This window comes from Phaenicophaeus curvirostris, chromosome 9 (assembly GCF_032191515.1).
Source record: "Phaenicophaeus curvirostris isolate KB17595 chromosome 9, BPBGC_Pcur_1.0, whole genome shotgun sequence".
Classification (NCBI taxonomy): domain Eukaryota; kingdom Metazoa; phylum Chordata; class Aves; order Cuculiformes; family Cuculidae; genus Phaenicophaeus; species Phaenicophaeus curvirostris.
In genome coordinates, this window is record NC_091400.1 from 11,772,280 (window position 1) to 11,799,005 (window position 26,726).

General features: G+C 41.5%; 1 protein-coding gene across 5 annotated transcripts in view; it reads right to left on the minus strand.

The window, feature by feature from the left end:
- The window catches only part of ATE1 (arginyltransferase 1), a 55,458-nt gene that overhangs the window by 19,301 nt on the left and 9,431 nt on the right, over window positions 1–26,726 (minus strand). For 2 of the 5 annotated variants that reach the window (XM_069863766.1, XM_069863763.1), the window contains exons 7-10: window positions 25,946–26,074; window positions 15,077–15,109; window positions 8,946–9,127; window positions 4,268–4,367 (exon numbers count right to left, since the gene is read on the minus strand). In XM_069863766.1, coding sequence (XP_069719867.1) covers window positions 4,268–4,367; window positions 8,946–9,127; window positions 15,077–15,109; window positions 25,946–26,074 — 444 coding nt within the window. Of the gene's footprint in view, window positions 1–4,267; window positions 4,368–8,945; window positions 9,128–15,076; window positions 15,110–24,821; window positions 24,951–25,945; window positions 26,075–26,726 lie in introns of all 5 variants that reach the window. The other 3 variants (XM_069863764.1, XM_069863765.1, XM_069863767.1) reach the window with 3 other exon arrangements.

Genomic DNA, 26,726 nt, shown 5'->3' on the forward strand with positions numbered 1-26,726 from the left:
ATAAAAAAATAAAATCCATAGATCAGTGCAACAAAAGGCGCATCTCTCCTTCTGTCCATTCACAAACAACAGCCTGTTTGTGTTGGGGCAAACAGAGCATTTTGTTCCTGTGTTCTACAAACCCATTCTTCAATTAGTTGACAATAGGGTCATTTTCACACCCTTTTTGGTCATTCTAGCTCAGGGTTAGTTGTGAAAACATGACAGCAGTCATCAGGTTTAGAGAAAAGGGTGTTGCAAATAATGTTGGGTTTTTTTTATGGGCACGATAGGTAGGACAAGGTAAGAGATTTTAGGAAGAAAATTTCAGGTCAGACATGAAGAAAAAATCCAGTGAGAAACCTAGAATAGATAGGCACAAGAAGAGATATGGATATAAACCCCAACACATGGAGACGTGTGCACGTTTATTGAAGACGACACAGATATAGCTGGCACTGCCTTGGAGTGAGGGGATGGATGACCAAGCCTGCTTTTCCATGACGGCATCATTCCCTCCTGGCTCCTAGCCCATTCCTCCCTACAGGAGTCTGGGACTCGGGCTCCCAAACACCAACGTTGAACTTTGTGCAAACCAGACTGTTACAAGCATTGTGTTTAACATCAGAATGGAGGATAAATAATGGAACCTCATTAATAACTATTCACTTGGAGACTCGATGCAGTCACCAGCCAAACAAACTCAGACAAAGCAAATAATCACTCAAAATAAGGAATTGCCATCTAGATTAAACGCAACACTTCAGAGTAGGGTACTACAGTACCTCGGTGAAACTAATGAGGTCACAGCAAAACCAGAACTCATTAAAGTATTTACTATTAAATCTTTCCTGGAGAAGTGGAGAAAAAAACATCTTTTGTGAGGATCAACTGACCTGTCAGCCAGGTCCTCCTGTACAGACCACAGGTGAAATATGGCACAGCCAGGAAGAGCAGAGTTCCTGGCTTTCAGACTGAATGAATTCTGCTTGACAGCACTACCTAATTAGAGCTAATATAATCAGTAAACCAGCAAAAATAAGAAAGAATACAATGAGAACAACTGGATTGGCAGTTAAACGAGAGATACAATACTCCAGGTGTTGCCAGATTCAATAAGTGTGGTGAAAAGATAAAACTCACACAGGTGTCAATGCCTTGCACTGCAGCAATGGATTTAAAGGGCTGTTTTTCCCCAGGACACAAGAACTTTGATATTTTGCCTAACACTTGAAATCTGGCACTGCTATGAACAACTCCACACAGAGACTATGTTAGGAAAAGCGAAGAGCATTATCTTCATAAATATGTTTTAAGCTTTTGCATCACAGCTCTGCATCTCTGCATATTCAAATGTACTCACTTTTGGGAATACACAGAGACGGACAGGCAGACAGACAAAATTTAGAAGTAAAAATGGATTAAATAGACAAAAAATGCAGTGAAAGTGACAAAGCAGCACTATATCCATCCATCTGCTAGATAGAAACTTTAAAAATACACTCAATTTGATGCATTCTCACACTTATTGGCACAGACCAATGGATTTACAGAAATCTAACAGGACAATTCTGAAATGCGAGTTGTGACTTCATTCCTTGGATAGAGGAGAAAAATGAAAGACATGGGAATTGTGAAGTTTATTGTTCCCCCTCCAAAAAAAAACCCAATCAAACAAACCCCACACCTCTTCTGTCTAAACATTTCAAAGTCCTCATTCGAGTTGCTAATGGTTGCTGCAAGTCCCTAAATCAGCTGCAAGTGAGACTGAGTACAATTCAGCCATCAGCAGTGAATTTATGACTACGCAGAGTTGGGAATTAGACACAAGGAATTTCTACCAGCTACTTCATTCAGAAGATAGTTTGCCTCTGGTTTATTAATATGATCCTGAATAAATCTTTTCGGCAGCTCCTTTTGACAGAGACAAGCAAGTTACCTCTAATAACTCTGAACACAACCACCAGTGCAGAACTGGCTTGCAATGTGACAAATAATATTGCTTACTTTTGTGTTTTTATGAAAATCATAGAATGGTTTGGGTTGGAAGGGATCTCAAGGCCCACTCAGGTCCAACCCCTGCGAGGGGCAGGGACACCTCCCACTGGATCAGGGGCTCCAAGCCCCATCCAACCTGGCCTTGAACACCTCCAGGGATGGGGCAGCCACAGCTTTTCTGGGCAACCTGGGCCAGGGCCTCCCTACCCTCTTTGTGAAGAATTTCTTCCTAATGTCAATCTAAATCTTCCCGCTTCAAATTTAAAGCCATTCCCCCTCATCCTATCACTCCATGGCCTTGTAAAAAGTCCCTTCCCAGCTTTCTTGTAGTTTACCTAAATTCCATGGTCAGAAATGGCAAGAGAGCCATGAGAAGCGAGGATGAGCCAGACTTTTGTGAATGTCATGAACGTGGAATTCCAGGCTACCCCGGGTGCATTCCACTGCTGTGACAGGAGTGATGCTGAAATTCCCGAAAGCAGCCAAAGAAATTGGCTCTGAAGTGCCATAAAATTTGAGGGGCACCACTTACAACCACAGTCAGTCTGAGGTATTCAGTTTAGGAAAGATTAATCACAGATGAATCAGCCTTTTGTTTCTTTTCTGACATTTCAGAGCCCTTTCTAGTGTTCCATCTATCTGAAGTTTGGCCATGCCCCGATACCGAAGGAGACTGTTGGAAATAATTCCTTTTACTTTGGCCTGCATACAAGTCTGGATAAAGACTTCAGTCAAAACACTGCCTCACATCACCAAATGGTCTTAAACTGGTACTCAGAACTAGACGGGCTTTAAGGTCCCTTCCAACCCTAGCCACTCTATGATTCTGTGATTGCAGTGGAAGTGTCCTCCAACTCATCCACTTGCTTCCCTCAAATTTCATATTCACTTTTTCAGAAGACTGAACCGTCACGGTCACCTGTAGAGCTGGCCACTGTAAGGCTGAAATGGTTTTTCTTTCACAGCCATCACTTCAATGACCTTCACAACTTTTTGGCTCTTTGAAAATGAGCTGGAAACATTTCAGATTCTTAGCACACTTTGAAGGAAAAAAAGAAAAGAGAAGACTGTACTTCTTACTCCAGATTTCAGGAGCTTTCGAGCTTTCCACATTATTAACAGATACATTTGGTTACGCGTCAATGCTCAGCAAATTTGTATCAACATTCAGGTCTCTGAAATTGCATCATGAAGTTCAAAAAGCAACAATATATGAACAAAGAAAAGATACCACATTCACCAGGTCTAAAACCAAAGCAGAGAGACGCCCTTATGCACTGAGGTCTGAACAAAGCTGAAGGTAACAGGGGTTATAAAGAAGTTTTGGTGACAGATCGGTTATGGATGCTCTTGACCCTCTCCTCAAAACTCTGCTGCCTGGCTCAAAGCTGCTGCTAATCTCACTGCTCACTGTGAGCAACAAAGCTGGTGAGGGGGCTGGAGAACAGGCCATATGAGGAGCGGCTGAGAGAGCTGGGGTTGTTTAGCCTGGAGAAGAGGAGGCTGAGGGGAGACCTCATTGCTCTCTACAACTACCTGAAAGGAGGTTGTAGAGAGGAGGGTGCTGGCCTCTTCTCCCAAGTGACAGGGGACAGGACAAGAGGAAACGGCCTCAAGCTCTGCCAGGGGAGATTTAGGCTGGACATTAGGAAAAAATTCTTCACAGAATGGGTCATTGGGCACTGGAACAGGCTGCCCAGGGAGGTGGTTGAGTCACCTTCCCTGGAGGTGTTTAAGGCATGGGTGGACGAGGTGCTAAGGGGCATGGTTTAGTGTTTGATAGGAATGGTTGGACTCGATGATCCGGTGGGTCTCTTCCAACCTGGTTATTCTATGATTCTATGATTCATCACAGAGCGAGTCACTTATCTCTAGCAAAAACAAAAGAGGGAAACCCAAGCGCAACCAGGACCATGAAGGCAATTTATCAGTGTCACTAAGCAACAGCTCCACACACACGCAAACCTTAAAGAAGGAGAATTCCAGTCTGCTAGACGATCTACTGTAAGCACAAGATAGCCAGGTAGCTGAACGACAAACTGTTATCTGACAGCCTTGAAAACTTCCCCAGCAGAACTGCTTATAAGCCAGCTTGTAATAAATACCACATGCACCTACATCGAAAAAGAAAACACTTAAGTCAAGTTAAACAGCAACCAATGTTCAGATTTAACCACATACAGTCTACTTAGCATCCAAAGTGACAATAACAAAACATTATATGACGATGAACACTGTTGAAGGCTTTGACTTGCAGCACGCTAAGGAAATAAGTGAAAACAAACATTACCTTGTATCTCATTTTGGGGCAGGAATGGATGTAGAAACCCATGTAATAAAAACAGAGATCAGGAGCTTTTTCGTGAAGTTGCCTAGTAAACGCAATTTCCCTGTGAAAGGAAAGAAGAGTCTAATTACTTCTGAATACAATTCTTACATTCATTTTACCCCTTCATATTGAAATATTTTACAGCTACCTGGCTCTTGGTCTGTTTAAAAGCACTAAACTGCTACCAAATAAAAAATGAAGATAATAAACTCAAAATTAGTTCTTAAAAACCCCCAAAGATGATAAATTAAAAATTAATGCTTAAAAAAACCAAAATACCAAATCATCAAAATGCAAAGGACCATGTCAGGCTTCAAAATGCTTTTGCTTTTGTGTTTCATCCTGCCAACTGACTGACTTGAAATTCAAATAAAGTGACTAGAATAGTCCCTATTTGATTGGTTTCTTGTTAATATTCCTGCATGCTGGAATTCTGAAGACGTTTGGCCTAGCTGACTGGCTGACACAGCTCAGAAAAACATCAGTATTTTTAACAAACAAGATTCAAGGATGAGCCTCTTGTCTGCTCACTTATTTCCACTCTAACAATTCACATGTGAAACCATTCATCTTTACACAACAAAAGGTATTTTTCACCTGCCGCATGTGTTTGTACAATTCTCTCATTTATTCTGAAAGAGAAGTGTCAAAATAGAGTCCAAAGTAACTTTGCTTTTTATTTTACTGCCACAAGGAAAATCACATTATGATAATGATTCTGCCAGTGTTTCCATTGTAATCCTAATTTTTACAGCACCTCTAACTTTGCAGTCCACATTTGTATCAAATTTTTTAAAATATGGACGTTGGTTCTTACCTTCAATGTCCAAGGGATAATAAACAAGCACATGCAGACAGGGAGCACATACAAATACTGAGGGTTTTATCACTTCAGTTAGTAATGAAGATGTTGAAAACATACTGAAAACCTAACATTTCAGTTGCATGTAATTCACAGAGACCATTGTAGGTCCATGATAACTCTGTATTGATAGACATCAGTTCCAAAAGAAGGTCTAGAAATAAGTTACCCCATAAGTGAAAAGCCAGGTATATACAAAAGATTCCAGAAGTGGGATTTCTGTATTCCCAAAAGCCTACAAATAGATACAACCTTTGAGACATTGCACAAAGTTAAACCACGTTACTGCTTCATGCAAATTTATCATGGACTGAATTATACAAATCTCTTTCTGCAATTCAAAAATCTGGAACACTATAAGGAAAAAACACTATCTTTGCATATCAAAGCCCCTTAGACACTCTTCCCAGTCGGGCTACACTGTTTCACTTAATAAAGCACAAAGACAGAACAGAAAGTGAAGTGGTGGCTGCCCCATCCCTGGAGGTGCTGAAGGCCAGCTTGGATGCAGCTTTGAGCCCCCTGATCCAGTGGAAGGTGTCCCTGCCCATGGCAGGGGGTGGAATTGGATGCGTTTTAAGGTCCCTTCCAGCCCAAACAATCCCATGATTCTGTTCTATGATTCTAAACAGAGCAGAAGATAATGATGTAAAAATCAGGCTGCATCAGGAGTCTCACCATTGCCAACTACGCTCTGTCCACAGAAATCAGTGCCCGTGATGCAAAGCTGACTTGCTTAGAACTGCTGCCAGTGCCTTTGTGTGAACCACAGCCTCCAGCAAAACATCCTCAGGAAGGACCCTTAACTCATGTTTGTGTTCCATCTTTCATTTATCTATTCAGCCAAACACACGGGGTGCTGAAGCATCTTCCTCTCTCCTCTATCCAGGAGCGTGTGCTGGGATCTAACATCACTGAGTCCTCCAATCCCATCAGTTTAAACCAGGAATAGCAATCAGGTGTCATTGTAATGCATAACTCACATCTACTTGCATTCATTTGGCCTAAATCCCTATGGAAAAGGGACTACAGTCTTGCAGTTACCTTTCTGTGAAGCTTTCAGCTCTGGCACATATGTAAAGAGCAGTAATGGTTGTTTTTTCTTGGCAAGAGTAGCCAGTAGTGAGGAAAACACATATTCATTTCATCAATACAAGATTCCAACTTGCTACTTCAGTTCTACAGAACCCAATCCCAAAAGAAGTTGAAGTACTTGCCCTCTCACAAAACAGAGATCATGAGCACTGCCCTTGTCTGCTATTCATGCTTTTAGGTAGCAGGGGGCAGGCTTAACTTCTTCCCACGAAGAGGAATCACTCTGTATTTCTTGCTGTTTTGTCTCCCTTTGGCAAGACGGGTGTTTCAAAAGTGGCTGCTTCTCCCCTCATTCTTCACTCACATGCCTTCATATTTCAACTGATCTTCAAATCCCACCCTTTCTTCGACTCAGCAGCAAGAATTCTCCGAGTAGCATGAAGTGGAAGTGACAGTGCTGCTACGTGGTTTAACCTCCTCGGAGGAAAATTGGCAACAGCTTTGATGGTATCAGATTACTTTGCAACTTCCTAAATCCTACCAAACTCTCCAGGTTTCTTTTTTTTCTTTTTGAAAGAAGAACAAGGTTGGCTCCTTCCGAGACTGCTGGAAACCCATTTTTATTGCCTGAATGGTGCAGAATTTATAAGCTGCTGTTTCACCAGTTGAGAGACCCACGCATGCTGCAGCAACAAAGCTTTAAATTTATTATGTAGAACATTGAAATTCATTGTAAGAATTTGTAAGCATGGATTATATTTTTTAATATTACAGAAAGTAATGTCATATGTACTAATACTGAAAAACATTTCCTAAGAGGACTTAGTCTGTTATGTTATATGCTTGGAGGCCCCTGATCCAGTGGGAGGTGTCCCTGCCCATGGCCGGGGGTGGAACTGGATGGGCTTTGACATCCTTTCCCATCCAAACTATCGCATGATTCTGTGCTCATATGAAAGCAAAAATAATCAGGATAATTTCAAGTATCACACCTCTTGCACCAGCTCTGGTGCTAACAGGTTCATCACTGGACCAGCTCAGCTCACTAACCAGCTTGCTAAGCCAAACAGTCTTCGGCTCAGTAAATTGTCTAAATATATCATTGCTAGAAGCCTAGCGTACAGCAGAGATGGAGAGGAGGGACTGCAACACTTCATGTCAGCAGCAGTAAACCATCAGACTGATGGTAGCAACTCAACGGTGAACTTGGTGGGAAAATCCCTTTGGCATATGCATTTGAACAATTCATGTAAAGATTACTTAGAATCACAAAATTCACCAGAGAGTGGTGGAATACACCCAAAAGGTCTATTTAAAGAAAGACTTGGAAATCAAAACAAAGAGTGGTGAAGCCCTGGCAGAGGCTGTTCAGGGAAGTGGTAGAGTCTGCATCCCTGGAGGGGTTCAAGAACCATGCATATGTGGCATTTTGGAGACAAGGTTTAGTAGGCACAGCAAGGTTGGGCTGACAGTTGGACTGGATGAGCTTAGAGGTCTTTTCCAACATTAACCATTTGTGATTCTATGAAAGGATCATAATGAAAATCTAAACAAATTATGAGTGATCAGACTTGTGAGACATTAATTTGCAAAATCATATGAATCAGTTTCCTAAAAACAATGTTTGTGCTTTACACATTTTGAAAACCATGTCGTATTTATCCATTCCGGTGGGTAAAAATAAACAATAGCTCAGAAGCTCCACCTGTAGAGAAGCTGCACTCCAACAGGATTCCCTGCAGAAAGAAGAAAGCTGGATCTGACAATTCCAGTGCTTCTTTCATAGGCGAGGGAGTATAGTGCAAATCTGAACAGGTAAAGTTCTCTGCTAGAACTTCTCAGACTTAAGGAAACTTGAACATCAGCGGGTCTGGTTCGAGGAACAAACCCATGAGAACATCACTGGCCATACCACGCACCTGTGACCAACTTACTTCAGGTAAGCAATGGAGCAAAAAAGCTCAGAAAAAAATTGAGATGCGTAAATATTTCCACTCATTTAGGGTTTTTCCCCTCCTTATAATAATATTGGAACCATAAAATTGCTCAAGGAAGAAAAAGAGTAACCTCCAACTTAACATACAAGTTGTACTCACAGCTAAAAGCTTTACTCACTGTTCCTACTGTTTTGCAACACCAGGTTGATTGTTAATTTAAGGGTTTAAAACTCACAAGATTAATCCCTGCATCAGACTTTCTAAAGACAAAGGTAATGAGGTTAACATACCTGAAAAATAGACTTAGTGCTAGTACAGCAGGAGATACTAATTCAGAAGACAACGAGTTTTAGGTACTCTGTTTTTATGGTCTCAATGTGCATAAAACTATAAAAGTGATTCATTTCATGAATGACTGGGCTAAGGAAAAGGTCAAAGGAAAAATTATTTCTATTCAAACACAAAAAAGAGGCTTTTCTTGCTGAAACCAGGCAATACTAAATTATTTTCATAGGCAATAAAAATAAGGTATTTCATTTCTAAGTGTTTTTCTAATCTTCAAAACTGCTGTATTTAGCTAAACAGAAAGATATAACACTGTTCAAGGATGATGACTAAAAAGTTATTTGGAATGCAATCAATTAAAAATTAAATTAGAATTAAGGAAAAAAACAAACCTATAAGCACTTTGCTGGAGATCACGTTACCAGTGCACGTTTAGACTGGAAATACAAAAGCTCAAGTTTAGAAACAAGTACCAATTCGTACTATGATGTCTAAGCAGATAACAAAGATTTCCTCTTACCGCAGTGCAGAGTAGACTCCCAAAGATAAGAACGAGTAGTCTGGATCGTAATACAAATAGACAGAGGACACGCAGTAGGGCAGGATATCAATCACACCGACGGCGATTATCTTCCCGTCCAGCCAGTATTGTTGGTGGAAGGAACCGTAGCCGCAGTCTGGTCCGTTTGGCACATCCTCTGCCTAAGCAAAAACAACAGGGGGATGCAATGGGCAGACTGGCAGCACGAAAACAATTTTAGAAAGTATGTTAAGACAAAAGCAAATACTGTGAGAAATTACTCCTGCTCTCCATGTTTAGGAAAAGGAAAAAAGATATTGGACAAGTAGGGAAAACACTGCTGGTTCACTGCATCGTTCCTGATCATCGTTTACCCATGATTAGTAACCCCTACCTGTCAGCTCTGCCAAGCATGAACCTGCAAACAGCTGCTGCCATCGAGCACAACAATGGGATTCATCAATTATTAGCGTGTCATTACAACTTCTGCAGGTATTCTTTTTTCCCCTCACAGTTTGGCCTTTACTTCGACACACTTGCTCTTCCACGAGAGGCAAAGCCCAAAGGCAGGAAGGTGCTACGCTGACATTCAGTGTCCTGGTGCTTCCCAAAGCCAGCTATGACTGCCCAGGCCCTCCATCATGTTCTGCCACAGCAGGGATGCCACTGTTTCTCTCCCCAGGTACTGGAAGTGCTTTGGCCTCAGAAACTCAGTTTCTCACTGGCCATTAAAGCTGTTTAAGACGCGCATTTACAGAATGCACTGCACACCTTACTCTATGTGACGGTTACTCTTCAGAAGGTTTACCCTTTACCACCAACAAAACAACCTTTATCTAAGAACCCAAAACTCTCCGTTGCAACAGAATCTGTGGAGCTGCTTCTTCGTCAGCCCACATCATGGAACCTTTTGCATAAACACAAAGGAATTCACTGTCCTTGTATGTGGCAGTTTTGGATGCGCAATGAAGAACGTTTCTGGATGAGGAAAAACACCTACAGCCAGAAACTGATGCTTCCCATGAAGAAAAACATGATCTAATTTACGCTGTATTACACAACCAGCTCTGGCGTGCTATTTTCTCCCATGTCAAGTTTACTTTAATCCTGAATTCCACTGTGCTCAACGTAATTATCCATCTAGTCATGTTTTTCACTGCCTTGCCAGACCTTGAGAAAGCTGCTTCTCTCTCAGTAAAACTGACAGTATCACCTGCTATTGCCGACTGTTCTGCATTACAAGGACAGAAGGCGGGTTTAACCACGTCTGTCGATACAGTAGCGCTAACTGGAGAGATGATGGGCAGTAGGAATTACCCTAATTGATACCATATGTATCAAAAGAAAGCAATCACATGAACAAACCCCATTTCAACTGACTTACTCAACCAGTAACTCCCAAGCTAAAGGCCATCTAATAAAACATTTGCATTTTCATATAGTTATACAACGTAAAACTAGATATGGAGCTGCAGAGACTGTAAAAGTGAAACAATTGAACATTTGAGAGCTCAGTCTGCGGTATACGAGGATATTGGACTTGGATAGCAGCATTTTAAACTGCATTTCTTCTCATTCAAGTACAGCGCTACTTCTTCAACAGCTACAGTTTCACACAATATCCTCAGCTTTTTATTTGAGCCAAATGAAATCACACAGTCAGTAGTAAAACTTCTAAGCAGGGACACACTCAAGTAACAGATTGTCTCTGAGTATGTCCCAGCACAGGTTGGGCTCTCCCCTCAGCTACCAGGGAAACAGAAAAAATGATGCACCTCCTGCAAGCCAAGGAGAAACACGATTAGGAACAGGACACAGACCGGCTGAAGTAAGGTTCGATTAAAATAGGTTTTCTTTCTTCATCAAAAACTCATCACGTAGGCTTTAGCAAGTTTTTTAAAAAGGCAGTCTAAGCCAACATGGAAAGGATTTTCACTCAAAGCAAAATCACAGAATCACAGAATGGTCTGGGTTGGAAAAGTCCATCCAGTTCCACCCCCTGCCATGGGCAGGGACACCTCCCATGGGATCAGGTTGCTCCAAGCCCCATCCAACCTGGGCTTGAACACCTCCAGGGATGGGGCAGCTACCGCTTCTCTGGGCAACCTGGGCCAGGGCATCGCCATCCTCACAGGATCGTCCTGAGATCTCATCTCAATCTCCTCTCTTTCACCTGAAAACCATTCCCCCTCATGCTGCCCCTGCACTGTACTGTGCAGCTAAAGGAACGCTGTGCCCGTGTGCGACCCCAGACCTCCAAACGGCATCGCATGACTTTGGTCACCAGAGCTCTGCACACTGCAGTACTGCCATCAGGTCAGAATGTCTCATAAAGCATGAACTGCAGTTGTTTCACTGATGCCATTACAACACAGGGTCCTGCACACAAAGAGGCAATGTTCTGTAACAAACAGAACAAGCTCAGCACTGATCTCACGCAAAACATTCTGGGATCTCCATTACCTTGAGTAAATAACATTTAGAAAACTAACATCTTCCTCCTCCTTTGAAAGCTTTTCATACAATGTAATCCTTTGTAACGCTTGTAAGGATTAGGTTCTCTCCGATTTCTCCATGAACAGTTGACTCCTTTACCTGGATTCCCCGTGTGTGCTATTCAGGCAATCTGACATGAAGCAGGTCTGGAATACGAAACGTTTCCCTGCAGCAGGTTGCAACGTTTCACACTCCTGACATGTCCACCTGGGACCATGTTTGTCGAAGGTGATGGAAAATACAACAAGGACAGCAGGGGAGCAAATCCCACTGGTAAAGGCTGGGCTTATCTACCCGAAACTCTACCCTAGCTCTGGACTCAATCCAGAGTGAGCAACATATTTTAATTTAATAATTTATACTCAAGCTTCAGTACAACAAATTATTATAACCTGGTCATATTGAGACAATCAACAAAATAAGAACTAAATCCAGGACAAAAACTAAAACAGATCATTTTCTCCCTAATGTTTAGACACTAACACAGGGAAAATCACAGCATATTCCATCACATGCTAATTCTACCTGTCTTCATACTCTGCTAATGATGCCATGAACCCATTTGATTGCTCATATTTTATAACACATTATTAAAATTTAAATTTTTAATAGCAACTGGTATTACAGATTGCCCCAATTAGTACAATTCAGTGTAATGACTGCCTATAATTGACCTGCAGTGATGGTGACAGCACCTAATTTTCTTCAAAGCACACTGGTCTTTCTCTTTACTTTTAAGAGATATTTTCCTACAACATCATCATTACTATGACGATGATGGGAATTGGACTTATTAGCCGGCGTGCCAGACCAATGTGCCCTGCAGAAGGCACCAATGCTCTCCTACCAGCAGAAGGTCCTGACCATAACAACTACACCCTTAATTCCCTTTGAAATGTTTAATGAAATCACCTACTTTGAACTTTTCCACTTCACCCTCTGCTGTTGACAGAGGGAAGAAGCTGTGAAATCCATGCTATTCCTTATACAAAGAAGAAAAAAAAAGCTGGGAAACCCCTGACTTCTGCACTCCAGTGGAAGTTATTCGGCAAAGAAGTGATTAATCCCAGCAGTTTCTTTCCCAAAGGCACACACGCAACCTACCATAGGATAGATTTCTATCTTTTGGTTAGCAACGTACTTCCTTTTCACTACCACATCCTCCTTTCATTAGGGATTAGTGGAGATGCTGTGAAAGCTGCCTACGACTATAGGCTGTGTCAGCAGAGAGGCAGCACTGCGTGTTTGTGTCAGAGAAAGCCAGCAAGGAAGGCAGGTAGCATCCTGGGATGCACTGGGCATAACGCTACCAGCAGGTCAAGGGATGCCCTGCTCAGCATCATGGAGGCTGCATCAGCACTGCTGGGTCCAGGACTGGGTTCCTCAACACAAGGAAAACATGGACTTACTGAGGCAAGTCCATAAGAACCATAAAGATGGTTAGACTGCTCAAGCATCTGAGGAGAGCTTGAGAAAGCTGGGACTCTTCAGCCTCATAAGCACATGAAGCAAGAGGAGTTTTCATCAGGATGGAAAAATACCTGATGGCAGGAACAGAGATAAGGGAGCCAGATTATTTTCAGTCGTTATCACTGACAGGACAAGATGCAATGAGTGCAAATTAAACCACATGAAGTTCGATCTCAACAGAAGGAAACAAGCTGGTGAGAGCATGGTCAGACAATGGCACAAGCTGCCCACTCAGCCTACAGAGTCACCATCCTTGGAGATACTCAAACCCCACAGTCCTGGACAGTCTGCTCTAGCTGACCCTCCTCGAGCAGGGGGCTGAACCAGCTGATCCCAAGAGGTCTCCTCCAACTTGAACAATCCTGTGATCCCATATCAAAACCAAGTAAATAAACTCACAGCATGAAAACATAAGGCACTGCCTACTGAGTCGACTCTGTACCTTACAGGAGAAGCATATCACCAGAGCTGTATCACCAGTTCTTTAATCAGGACAGTCATTGTCAGCTTGAACTATCACAAAGATTGGTGAAGCTGCGAAGGAGCATAATTTGTAATAGCACACTAATAACTTGATGAATTTAATTCTTAGCATCAGTCAAAACAGAGAAAGACTAAAGAGCAATTAAAGAAGGATGTGAAAACAAAACAAAAACAAATCCATTGCTAGGCTGCGTAATGCCGTAGTACATCCAAATGCTGAGGCTCATTACAAGTGTTGTACCAACACAAGATGGAACAGCTTGGGAAAGACAAGCACAGAGGTGACCATTAGCCACATCGATACAGACACTGCCCCAGAAGACCCCTATCTCACTGAGCACAGGGACCCACCTGGAGCAGTTCAGAACTTCCCTGTGCCCTCTTCCATAAACAAGTCCACTTTGGCAGAAAGATGTGACCAGGCCACCCTCGTTTGTGATTAAGACTCCTGCAAAGCCATTTTCCTCTAAGGAATCGTTACCACTACATCTTTCCAAAGAGGGCAGTATCTGCATATGTCAAGCGTGAACTCACAAATGCTTGGATGTAGCCTCCAAGACAAAAGGATGAACTAAAAAAACCCAAACAGTTCTCTTTACATATTGTTTACTGCTAGAAAATTGTCTCATTTTCTGCTACTACAGACTGCATCGTTTTTTAAACTATACATTTTTTATGCCAGAGCCCAGAGCCAAAACCAAAGCTAAACAGAATAATAAACTGAGGAAATAAAAATCTAGGAAGAGTTTGGGTGTTCACTCTATTTCACAGCTAATAACAGCATTAAAAATTCACAAAATTACAAATTGAAAATGTGTAAGGTTTAAATTTGATTTTAAGTTATTTTTGTTCAAAAGAGCAAACAGACTGCACGCTACTGGATTCGCTTGTGGCAACTGATCCAGAATGAAGAATTTCAATAATCCCTTGGCCCCTGATACACAACCCCTTTTATTTAACTTCCTATAATTGAAGACATCTGCAGTGGTGCCACACAAAATTTAATTCAAGCTTCGAAACATCAATAAAAAGTGTCTGTAAGAAACAATACCAGTATAAACCTGGCAGGGAAGCGAGCATCAACATCTACGTAGCCGCAAAAAATTAAGACTATAATGGCAGTCTGCTGCCCGGGTTGACGAGGTGATAAAAGCCCCTTTCCTATAAAGTCTAATGAGCTCTATTACTCTTCAGCTCTCAGGAATGTAGAGGGCAGCGGACTCAGCAGAGAAAAGCAACAAACCCTCCACACATGGATTCATTCAAGCTGCCACAGATCAAATTACCAGCGTAATTACTATAACCTGACAATTTCATTACCGTCACACAGTGCTTAACTCTTTAGGACTAAAAGACAGCGCAAGAAATTCACAGCAGTTTGCTTACCTAAAATGAAGTGACAGCATTTCTCCTGGTCTTTTAACTGAGACTGAGTCAAATACAAGTTCAGCAAGTCGTTTAGCAATATATTCACTTCTTAAGAGAGATAAATCACGAGCAGAGAGGACACAGTGCTTTCCGCTACTGTCTCTTAATGACATGATGTGAAATTCAGTGGCAGCTCATTATCCAGCTATTATCCAGTCAGGTACACCACTTATGCTGGAATGGTTTGCTGCTACAGAGAGCAAATAGGAAAGAAGACCTTCATTTCAAACCCTGCATCTCGAAGGAGTACGTACCTCCAGAGGAGAGTCACAGAGGAACCGCGTGAACTGCAGCGAGGGAGATTCACCAGAGACACGGGCCCAAGAACACAGTCCAGACATGCGGAGCAGAAAAACAAGGGAAATATGAGCAATACTGCAGGATACATCCCCACACAGACACACACACTCCTTCAAAAACATGTTTGAAAAACACCATCAGATTTTGAGAGTTAAAACCAAGTCTCCATAACCCACTTTCTATCTGTTTTAGAAGCACAAATTGCTGCAATAATTAACCACCCAAGTACCCCCTTTCAATAAAACAGAAGATCTTTTTTAAATGTGATGTGAGAGCATTATCCCCCTGTCACACAGGTCTGGTCTTGGAGTCTTTAATCCAACATATGCATATTTTCCTTCTCTGTGACTGGCTGCAACATGGAGGCTTCTCCCACCGTTCCACTGGTGGAACCAAAGCCCCATCCCTAAGGCAGGGGGCTCAGAACTGATTATGTCATATTCAAAATCATAAGCAAGCTTGGTTTAAGTCTAAAGAAGAAGAAAAAAAAAATAAGATCAACTTCCTGAAAGTGCAAGCAGGTTCAAATCTCAGCTCTTGACTCAATACAAGATGATGTGCTGCAGGCAATCAATCTAAACGGCAAGGTTTTAATGATCTGGTGCTTGTTCAGGAGTCAAATACTAATAAAGTATAATAGCTATTTATTTACCATCATTTACCCATTTAATATAAATACTTCCCTACTGGTGGACTCCACATTAAACATGCTACACGGTTCTGGTCAGTATTTAACCCCCAAACACTCCAGTTCTCAAACTGCGAAGGAACAGTAAATAGGAACTTTTAGTTAGGAATTTGATTAAAATAACATATATGGACACCTACAAAAGCCTGATTGTTGTCAAGATTTAAGAATTCTAAGAGTTTCTGAGATTAATTAAAGAAGATTACTCTATTTAAAGGGGAATAAAAAGATTGGGGTGATTCCTTGTCAGCCATCCCATTCTCCCCAGGGAAGGAGGGGAAAGAAAAGCAAGCAACAACAAAAAGTACCAATATTGTGAATTACTGACTTTGGATCAAGCTCCATGTACACCATCTAAGGAATCAAAGCTTTCTATTTCCTACAAAAGGTGCTGCAAAGCAGATTTTCACAAAGAAAAAGGCAGCCTTTGCTAGATATATAGACCCATCTGCAAGTATTGACTGCATCATTCCCACTGCAGCTCAAAGCAAACACGGAACCTTCACCTTCTCTAAGGCTGCATCTCTGGGAAAGCGTGTCCTGCAGCTGCTAAAAGAATCAAGCCTCTGCAGGAGTTCTCTCTCGGACCTTTCTCCCCCAAAACAGAGCAGCAGCTGGTCTGGTGATGAATGGCAAACCTTAGGGCACAGCCTTTACAGGAGGATACTGCATTTCTACAAGGTGGTACCGAAATCAGGGGATGGTGTATTTCCTATAATGACCCATTTCAGATCTAGTCATCACCACTCTAAATGACTCAGATTCTGGAAAAAGAAATGATATCTTAATTAAATTCTACAGTTTTTTCAGTTTGGTGGGAATGAAGAAAGAAAAAGAAAAACCCCAAACAGATCATACTTTAAAAAAAATGTCATTCAAAATTGAATTATTGAGTTATGTTCCCATAAAAAAAGAACAGAGTTACAAATTCCTCCATTGCGAGCGCATCACTCTTTACCAACAGTGGTTTTGGACTGTGCAGGCTTCAGAAAAAATAAACCATGTGTTATTAATTTTCCTGTCAGAAGACCCCCAATAGTTCTTAATCAGTAACTTCAGCTTTATAGTGCAAGTCAAGTCCCACGGGTGAGAAAATTGAGCCAACACTGCTGTTCAAACAGTTTTATCCCTTCTCCAGGCCCTGCTCTGCAATCCCTTGCCTTTGAGGGGGGAGGAATTTCTAAGTGTACTTGAGCAAAATTTCTCCTTGCTGGGGAGCACAGGCTTCTGTGATATCTGCACCAGTGAGCAGGACAACATCCTACCCTCAGATTTGTATCACAATCGTATGCAAAAAAAAGGATCGCAAGTCTTGTTATGCATTGTTTCATCTGCAGACAGTTGCTAAGTTATCTGGGTAGACAATAATCTTAATGAAGTCCCAGAGAACTTCACAGGACAGTGAATCTTCCCTAGAAGTCAATTAAGAAACAAACACCCCAGAACTCAGTTTCTGGTTTGGGTTTGTTGGGGCTTTTTTAAGGAAGAGTTTAATTGGCAAGTAGAGCTCGAGAATCCAATAAATTCTGAGTTCAATCAATCAATCAATAAATTTAATAAATTCTTAACTGAATTAATAAATTAATTTAGTAAATTCTCAAAATAAAAAAATAATTATTTAATTGAATAAATTCTGAATTAATAAATAGATCAACCTCTGCTGTTACCTTCTCAAGCCCTACTCTCCTCTCCCAATCCCAAATTCAGATCACTTCCATCACCATCCAGGCTTGTATCTTGTCTACGCATTTATTTAAACTGAAGTAAATGTAAGAGTTGGTTTCTAAGCTAACAAACTCATTTTAATACTGCAAGTTTATGATGAGCACAATTCAGAATTGATTCAATAAACCATGAAAGAAAAACAGTTAGAAGGTGATGCTGCATCTAAAATAAATCAACCTGTCACATAAGCATGATTAAAATTCCTTTCACAAAGTCATGCCTTTCTAATTTTAATTTCAAGCTGAATTACTTAAACTTCAGTACTTTAAAAGCTTTGCAATATATATGAAATCTGCAACATTTTTGCTTTGGTGCAGAACAACAGGAAAGAAATTTAAACATAATCAGTAAAACAGAGAGGAATACATCACCGAGAAACAAATCAAAGTGGGGAAAAGGCAGGAATATAAAAGGTACGTTTGGTTCAATCCAATGCTTCTTGCTGGAGTGAAAGCACATGCACAGCTTTAAACAGCCGTAATAAAACCAGAGTGTTAACACCTGCCTCCTTTTACAAGGGTGGGAAGATATTTACACACTTTGGATGCAAAACGAGCGTGGGCTTCACCCAGCAGCTCTGCAACCTTCTGAAGCGAGCGTTCCTGATATCACACAACCACACAGAACCATAAAGGTTGGAAAAGCCCTCCAAGTTCATTCAGCCCAACCCAATCCCACCTTGCTTACTGAACCATGTCCCGAAGCACCTCGGCCACATGCTTTTTGAACCCCTCTAGGGATGGAGACGCCCCCACTGCCCTGGGCAGCCTCTCCCAGTGAAGAAGTATTTCTCTCAAAATAATGGAGATTTGCAGGTCTTTCAGTGAATTCTCTTTTCATTCTATGGATTTACATAGAAAACTCTGTCATTAAGAACAACGTAAACAGTGATGCAAAAAGAATCTGAACTGATATGACTATGGACAAGTTATTCAGCTGTCTGGGTGCCCAAATTCTTTGCTTCTCACAGGCATTTCAAGAATAAAACCCATGAAACCACAGCACTAGTGTCATGAGGGCCACCCAAGTGAACAGAAGGAACTGTGCTGACACAGAAGTATCAGCTGTAGGTTTTTAAGGCAGCAATACCAAGATCTGAAACAAACCCATCACAGTGGATGCTGTGCCGCAGCAGCAGCCTGGCCACCACAAGCCAACTATCCGCTCGGTACTGCCATCTACCAAAATGATCAAAGAATCAATTCAGAACCATTGTACAAGCGTACAGCTCCCAGGCAAGCTATAGAAGGCTGTGGATTTTTAAGTGTTCTTTCAAGAGAAAATAAGAAAAGAAAGGGAAAACTGGGTTAGAGAGACCTATGTAAGAGACCTTTTGGGCTGCCTTAAGTCATGGTTGAGACTGTAGCAGAGGCAGTGTCCTCCAACACCGCATCGCACCCTTGCAAGCAGCCCAGCTGTGCCTGCTGCCCCAAGAGCCTCCTTGGAAGAAGCAGCCCCCCAAGCTCAGGTCCAGGACTTTACCCAAGCAGCACTGTGCAGGCCCACCAAAAATTATAAATAATCCTCTGGAGAGTCCATTTGTGTGTCCACCATCCTGGAAGGATCCTTTCAGCACTGGAGACTTGGGGTTATGAATCTTTGCTATTCTTCTTTTATTTCCTCTTTATTTGTCTCCATTCCTTCTTTTTTCCTCTTCCTTGTTGTTCCTACCAAGGGTTTGCTAAGCCAGCACTTTTCCTATTCCCAAGATTTTTGGCTGTGAGAATAAATATCTTATAGGTCAGTCGTTGGTGTTATTTTTTTACGTTAATCAGCCACGGGGAGTCCCTAAATTTACAGAGGGGACACAGGGTCCAGACTGGGCCACAACAACCTAACACTGTGCAACTCAATCAGTTTCAGATTGATCCGAACGTGCTCCCTGGTGTTTCGCAAGCTATTCGCTCAGTATTCTATGTCCAAGTGGATTCCTGGGAGGCAATTAAAAAAAAAAAAAAGGGAAAGAAACCCTCCCAACTACCCCCATTTCAGTAATTTTTTGCACCTTTCCAAACAGCCTATCTTTTGTGTGTGCTGAAATTCTTCTCTTCCAAGACAAATATTTATTTAAGCACAAAGCAGAGAGAGCGTCCAGCCAGCGTTGCAGAGGGAATGGAGAGACATGCTGTTTTTCTACAAGTTTGTCGTTATAAAACACTGGCAAGAAATTAAAGAAAATGTTTGCTTCAGGAGGACCAAACAGCAGAGAATCGTTCGCTCTCAGTCTTTCTGGAAAATACTGTAGAATGATCTTTCCTGGAAGTGTTTTCAGCTGCTACAGCTGCCACAGAGTGTGTTTCAGTTACACTGCAGCCCTGTGCTTTAAGACAGACACCTCAAAAAAGACTTCAAGCAAAAAAATCACATTAATGGACTATATGTGCTGTATTGGTGTGTTAAACCATTCAGATCCATCAAGTTCACTGGAGAATTTTTACATGACAATGTAAAGCTCAGTTTGGAATGATAGGCACTGATTTTTGTAGCACAAGAACTGAATGCAGCTAAAGAACTAAATTAGCTTCTAGATATGGAAGTGTGTGCATCTATAATATGTGCTGACAGCTTCTGTAACAGACTTCAAGAAGCATCTTAAAGGACAACATTGGGTCAGAAATGCAATTCCTCTGGAGAGATGATACTTCAATAAGGAAAGCTGCTAGAGGTAACCCTTATTCCATCCAAATTAGCCTTTGGTTATATCATTGGGATCAAACAATTTCTTTCTTGAGACGAAAGGACCAAGAAGAAACATTTTCCTTGTATTCATTTCATTTAAAATCTCTGCCTCCATGTCTGTATCCATCATTTAAATAGGGAGAAATACACTCTGGACACTCGATACAGGTGGCAAAATATTCTGAAGCATCTACATATCTACTTCCACCTTCTCTTTAATCCTCCTGAAGCTGGAGTAGTGCTGGATCACAGCATCTCCAGTTGAGCTGGGTTCTACAAAGTCCTCCCTGCAGTTCTCAGACAGAAACTCAGGTATTTCTGCTGGACTTGGATTCTGCCAATCGATCCCATTAGTGGCTTTTTGTGTGTTACAGACACAGATCCACACACTCACCAGGACTACAGCCTTCCACTGCTTTACCAGAAGAAAATATCGGGAACAGTCCAGGGAACCAGTCTTGGACTTGGGGAAAAGGGCTGTGTACAGTGCCTCCAAAAGGGCCAGAAGAAATACACAGTGTGACAAACACCAGGGCAGGTTCTTCCCTTGCACATTTCCACAGCTTCCAAAAAACCAAGCAGCTCAAGAACTTAAACAACTCAGCAGCAGCCTTGGCTAAACCTGTCCCAACAGGCAGCGATACACCCATTTTCCATGCTTGCATCTCACCTCATCCAGAAGCCCTTTCAACTTTACTGCTTAACAATCTGTTGAGGTTCCCCCTAACTCTTCTGATCTTTTCCAACAAACCTTTTTTAAGAGTACGTATTTTACTAGAAAAGCGGATGACCATGCATCTACATGGCAACATAACAAGGTTTGATTTTCCCACAGAGAAGAACTGGATAAGCAGTTCTTCCAAAGGGCTATTTAAAAGCAAGTACTATGAAGCAACCTTCAATTAGAAAATCGTTTGCTATGTTTTCTCTCAGGATACCAATTCAACTCAATAAGAACACGCTGACATGAATACTCTTAGATGCCAACAACTTTGCATAATGCCAGGACTTAACTGAGCTCCACAGCCCAGAGAAAGCCTGGTCAGTTGTGAAGCTGAAATCCTGTAGCCGCTAACAAAAGGAATTTGAGATTTCCAAGGGAAGTTTGATTTATACAGACAAACTGAGAGAAAAGGGGACAACCAATAGTTTAAAAGCCTATGCAGACAGCAGTTGTAAGCTTTTATGTCAAGCTAAAACCAGAGATTTGAAAAAATTCCACTCACAAGGTAAATTACCTTTGATTCCAGGAGCAGAGAGATCCTCAAATCTGTTCCTAGAGTGTTAACTTATTCAGCAGATGGCAAAACTACTTCTACTTCACCATAGTCTCTACTCTCCAGCAAAAGCAGCACTGAAGAACGTGATGATGTTCCCACAGAAAAGGCAACACCAACCCTGGGACTTAGGAAAAACATATTCCACCTGAAATCTCTACCCTGCTTTTTATAAGAACAAACGGAAGCCACTGCACCAGCGAGGAATCAGCACTAGATCACCCAAATCCATCACAGGACTCCCCAGCAGAACTGCAAACTCTATTCTTGTCAATGCAAACATACACAATGACTGGTGCTGCTGCCATCTCCATCAGAGATGCAGGAGGAGAGGAGAAAGGAAGGAGGAAACTGCAATATTCAAGACAACCTATGGTCTTGAAGGGCACTGAAACACAATTTATCACTGGACTCAAAGTGGCACTGACCAGGGAGGGCCCAGGAGCTCAGACCAATCCTTAGTGTCAAGCACTCAATAGACTCCCTATCCTGGAAATTACCTATTACCAGGATAGACATTGTGTAGACATTGCACAGGTATAGAACTAAAGACTTAGTTCACACTCTCTGAGTAATAACTGGCTTCATGGCTCACACCTTTAGTTGATATTGAGAATTGTTTCATAGGTTTCTGCACTAGTGTCATTTTCAAATAATCACCCAAACTCTATATCCATTCCTAAAATTGCCTTTTAATGTAATTAGGTCAATATTAAAGCAGTCAAGCAGCTCATATAGGCAGGCAGTACATTGTAATGCCAACAACCTAAGGACAACATTCCAAAAAGAAGTTGTTAATATATCCCATAACAATTTTTGTTGGATTCTGAATTTAAACACAGGCAAGTTTCTGACTACAAAGTGTTCAGCCAAATATAAAATTAAATACTTTTCCTAAACTAGAAAATTTCCAAACACAAAAGTGTGCAGGACCCTCCCTGAGAAGGGGTTCACCTACCCTACGCAGATACATTTGATTGCACAGATTAAAAGCAAAATTTCTTTTTTAGAGCAACAAAATTCCTGGGTGTTTGCCAGTTTCAAGCCCAAAGCAGGCTTGTTACTGCCCTGATAAAATGTCCTGTGCACAGGACAGGATTTCATTCTACCTTTACTTCAAGAACTGCTTGGCTCCATAATGTCTGTACAGTATTTTAACAAGTCCGAAAAGGAGGAAGAAGAAAAAAACACTGAGGTCTGTCAAACAGCACTATCCACCCCTTCTCTGAACAACCTGGATCAGTGATCTGCTCGGTCACTTCTAGTCTTAAAAGTGACTCATAATTCTCCTCTCACACAAATTCAGTATTTATAAAAAAAAGATAAGACTTCTAATCTAGATCAAAACACGTTTTGTGTAAAGTATTCCTCAGTTTACTTCCCGCAGGGATCATATACAAAATGCTTTTGGCTGAAGTGACAGAGCTTTAGCGCCCAACGGTTGTCAACAGAAAGACCTTCTTGGGCAGAGAGCTCCATGAACACACGGATAATGTATGAATGCCAAAGAAGGACCGAAACTAAAGCCAGCAGCATCAGACCAAGTTGTACATCTACTGGAAGCTTCAGAGAAGATCCTATGACTCCACTGGAATATGACATTGAGTACAAACAAACACGATGCAAGAGAGAGAAGATAAAAGCAGAGCAGGGAAACAGCTATGACCAAAACAAAAAAAGGAAAAAAGAGGAGGATACAAACCCATTAAGCTAGAGCAGTGTGAACAGAAACCCATCTCCTTCCTGTTCAACAGTGATGCCCATGACAGACTTCACACTGTAAGACAGTGAAAATGGCAACTGCCCTTAATGTATCTTTATAAGCTCTCCTCCTCGAGACTCACAAGAGAGTCCTGTGGTTGATTTGGGCCATCACACCCAGATCTACCCCAAACCACACACTCTGACTCAAACAGATTAGGTGAATTGAGCTACTCAGAGCTGACCTGCAAGCTGCCAGTGTGATTTTGCTCTTGATTCTTCATGATGCATTGACTGTATTAAAAGAATCTCATCATTTTGAACAAAGATTAAAGTACATTAAATTCTTGCCACCCTCTCTGCGGCAAAAGGATTTCTAGGGCAGAAGCACAGTGGAACATTGGCTATATCTAAGCATTAGGGCTGAAATAAGTTCATCATGGCAGATGAATCACAGAACACCTGGTACAAATCTAGTAAATAGCTCGATCTTCCTTGGCATGTTTCCAGTTTTTACCTAACTATAATTAACCAAATATATATTAGTAATTGCAAAAAGAGCAGAGGCTACTACTTATGAGTCCTACTATTTTACCTAAGCAAAGCGGAATCATTTTGATGGCTTTCCACAGCAGCATTACAGAGATCTCACAAAAAAGCTCTCCTTACACTCTTTTGAATTAAAGCCAAAAATGGTTATGCGGGTTTATTGTTCTACCTGGAAGCAGAAAGCAGCTTGCTAGGTATTGCTTCTGTGCGTACTGCTCTCAAGAAAAGAGAGAGAGGCCTGACCAGACAGCTGATCAATACTGAAGTCTTACATCTGCAATAGGTAGAAATGACAGACCTGACGTAGCAGCTTTATTAATTCTGCTAATGAGAAGGTCGTGTTGCCTCCACAGAGATGGAGAATTGCTGCTTGGTTAGAATCCTACAGGAGCTTTTGTTTTTACTGATTAGATCAGGATTCACTGATTCAGGATTCACAGCGCTTCAAGCGCTGTTCTGTAGCAGGCTGCATTCACACACAATATACTGTCATTGGATCTCAGTCCACCAGCTGGTAGGGACATGGTTTAGTGGCAAATAGGAATGGTTGGACTCAGCGGTCCAAGAGATCTTTTCCAACCTGGTGATTCTACGATTTTTGCACAGTTTCTGCTGTAAAGGTGAGCTCCTGTTGAAAGGGACACTTAGCAATCAAATGTGAATAAACCTGAGCTTTTTCAAGCCGTCACCTGTTAAATTAACCAAGACAAGAAAAAACTGCAGAGAAATGTGGGAAAGATTCCAAAGAGCTTTAAAGCAGATGCTCTCGTCATGAAAAAAAGCACTTGCATGCCATCTTCCCATTTCCAGTGTAAACCTCAGTCCCAACCTTTTCACCAACCACGTACAAACAGCAGCACTACTTAACTCATAACTAACATGCATTTTTCAGTTATGATGATGCAGAATCCCTGTCTCTCCAGCTCAGCTTCCCCTAGGCTGAAGCTTGCTAAAAACCACAATGCTTTCCCTCCCGAATGTAAACTCCAATATTTTAATCCTTCGAATCACTTTAAGAGACACCGTTCCCCATCATTTCACTGTAAATGTTTCCATGAAGCCGCATGCAGTGAACCATACCTCCGTTTCGCCACAGTCAGAAGGAGCATCCTTGTGTACAGCCATCTGATACCTGGCAAATAGAGTGGCTGACTGCTTGAAGGATGATTTGAACTGGGGCTCCTCAAAGGAGACTGGGACTAACCTCACCTTCAGAGCAAGGGAAACACAGGCGTAACTATTCGAACTGCACATAACCAGATAACGAGCTTCTGAAGGCAAGGCTAGTAGAAGATCTCCTCCTATCCACTTCAAAGCCTCAGAAGTCAGTTCTCTGCGTTAAACACAGTAACAAGGAAAGCCTCCTACAGGGAAATGCTGACAACTAGTGCTAAGCTTAAACTGACAGTTGATAATGTCAGTAAAGAATAAAAAATGTATAGCACTGGAACACTTCAAAGAGTCAGTTTATTTGACCTATTCTTAAGACCAAATGTTATTTTCATTGCACGGTCTCAAGGACTTTTAAAATGCATTATTTTTAATGGCACTCACCCTCTAACACAGCTTAGCCATTCCACATTCTGCTACATGTACTGTTTCTCCAGAGTCCAGAATTGTTTTCTTGACAGTATTTGAGCAGTAATAGGTCTGACAGCGAACTATTACACACCATTAAGAGAAGCAACAGCAACGTGTAATTTAGATGGACTGCACTGATTGCTTCTTGAAGGGCTCCAGTTGAAAACAAAGAGATTTGTACAACTTCTGTGAACCTTACATCAACAATCCATGTGTGTGATAAACTCTTCACTCACACGTTAGCCCTGACCATGCTTGCTCCTCCTTAGGGAAGCATTCAAACCAAAGCCAATGAGAGTGGGTGAGTGTCCAGCTGGTTTTAGTTCTGATGAGATTTGCATTTGTAAGGCCCACAGTATCAAGCTCTAAAAGTCTCATCCTCCACCTCTCACCCAAGAGCATCCCCATGTAACTTGCTTAAACTTTTCTCTCTGCAATTAAGACCAAATATTAGTGGTGCTCGCAAAGAGCTGTGAAAAGAGCTTGCACTTTCAGGACGTTGATTTTATTTGCCACAATACTTTACATGCTCCTGAGTACACAATGGATATAAAATCCATTCTCCTAGAAGCAAGACACATGAAGTGGAGGGGAAGCTGTGCTCTGCATAAAACCCTTCTGACCTGATGTATAGTTGGTTTATCAGGCGGGTCCTTGTGAATAACCATCTGGTAACGCTTATAGACCTGGTACGACTCCTGAAACGTGGCTTTGAACTGGGAACTCGGTGGAGATGATCTCACCACCCTCACCTTCAGAAGAAGTCAAGCATATTTATTATTACAATACCATGAAATAACTACATATTCATGCACGTACAAACATCACAACAGAGAGAAAGTTGGAATTTCTGCACCAAGGCCCAAACAATTTAATACATATCAGACAGTAGCCTTCAAATTCTTCAGCTCAATTTAGGCATTGAAGGCTTCTATGTTTACACTGAATAACATACAAGGTTTTCAAACTGCAAATGAAGATGGACTAAAGTGCCCACAGAAGAACTACACAAACAGTTTTCAGGAAATGACCCCAAAAAATGGTGTGCAGATCGACATCATAAAGAGGTTTTCTGTACTTCTAAAAACCTCTTTTTGTAGTTTCATGCTATACTGAAAAATACTTGAGGGACCCATGCATTTGGAAGACTCACAGCTACGCTCTTTAAATAAAGACTGTGGTGTTTTTTGCAATAATCCCAAGGGAATTTCATTATAATTTTCAAACGTAAAGAGGAAGGAGAAACACAATTTCCACATTCAATAAGGAGTTAATTGCAATAGGAAGTTATCCATCTCTCCCACCATTGCCCTTACACACACACAAATACATTATTTGTAAAAAATCTATAAATTAAGAATTTTCTTAGTAAAAATGATTGCTCCCCAACGCTCTCACAGAAGC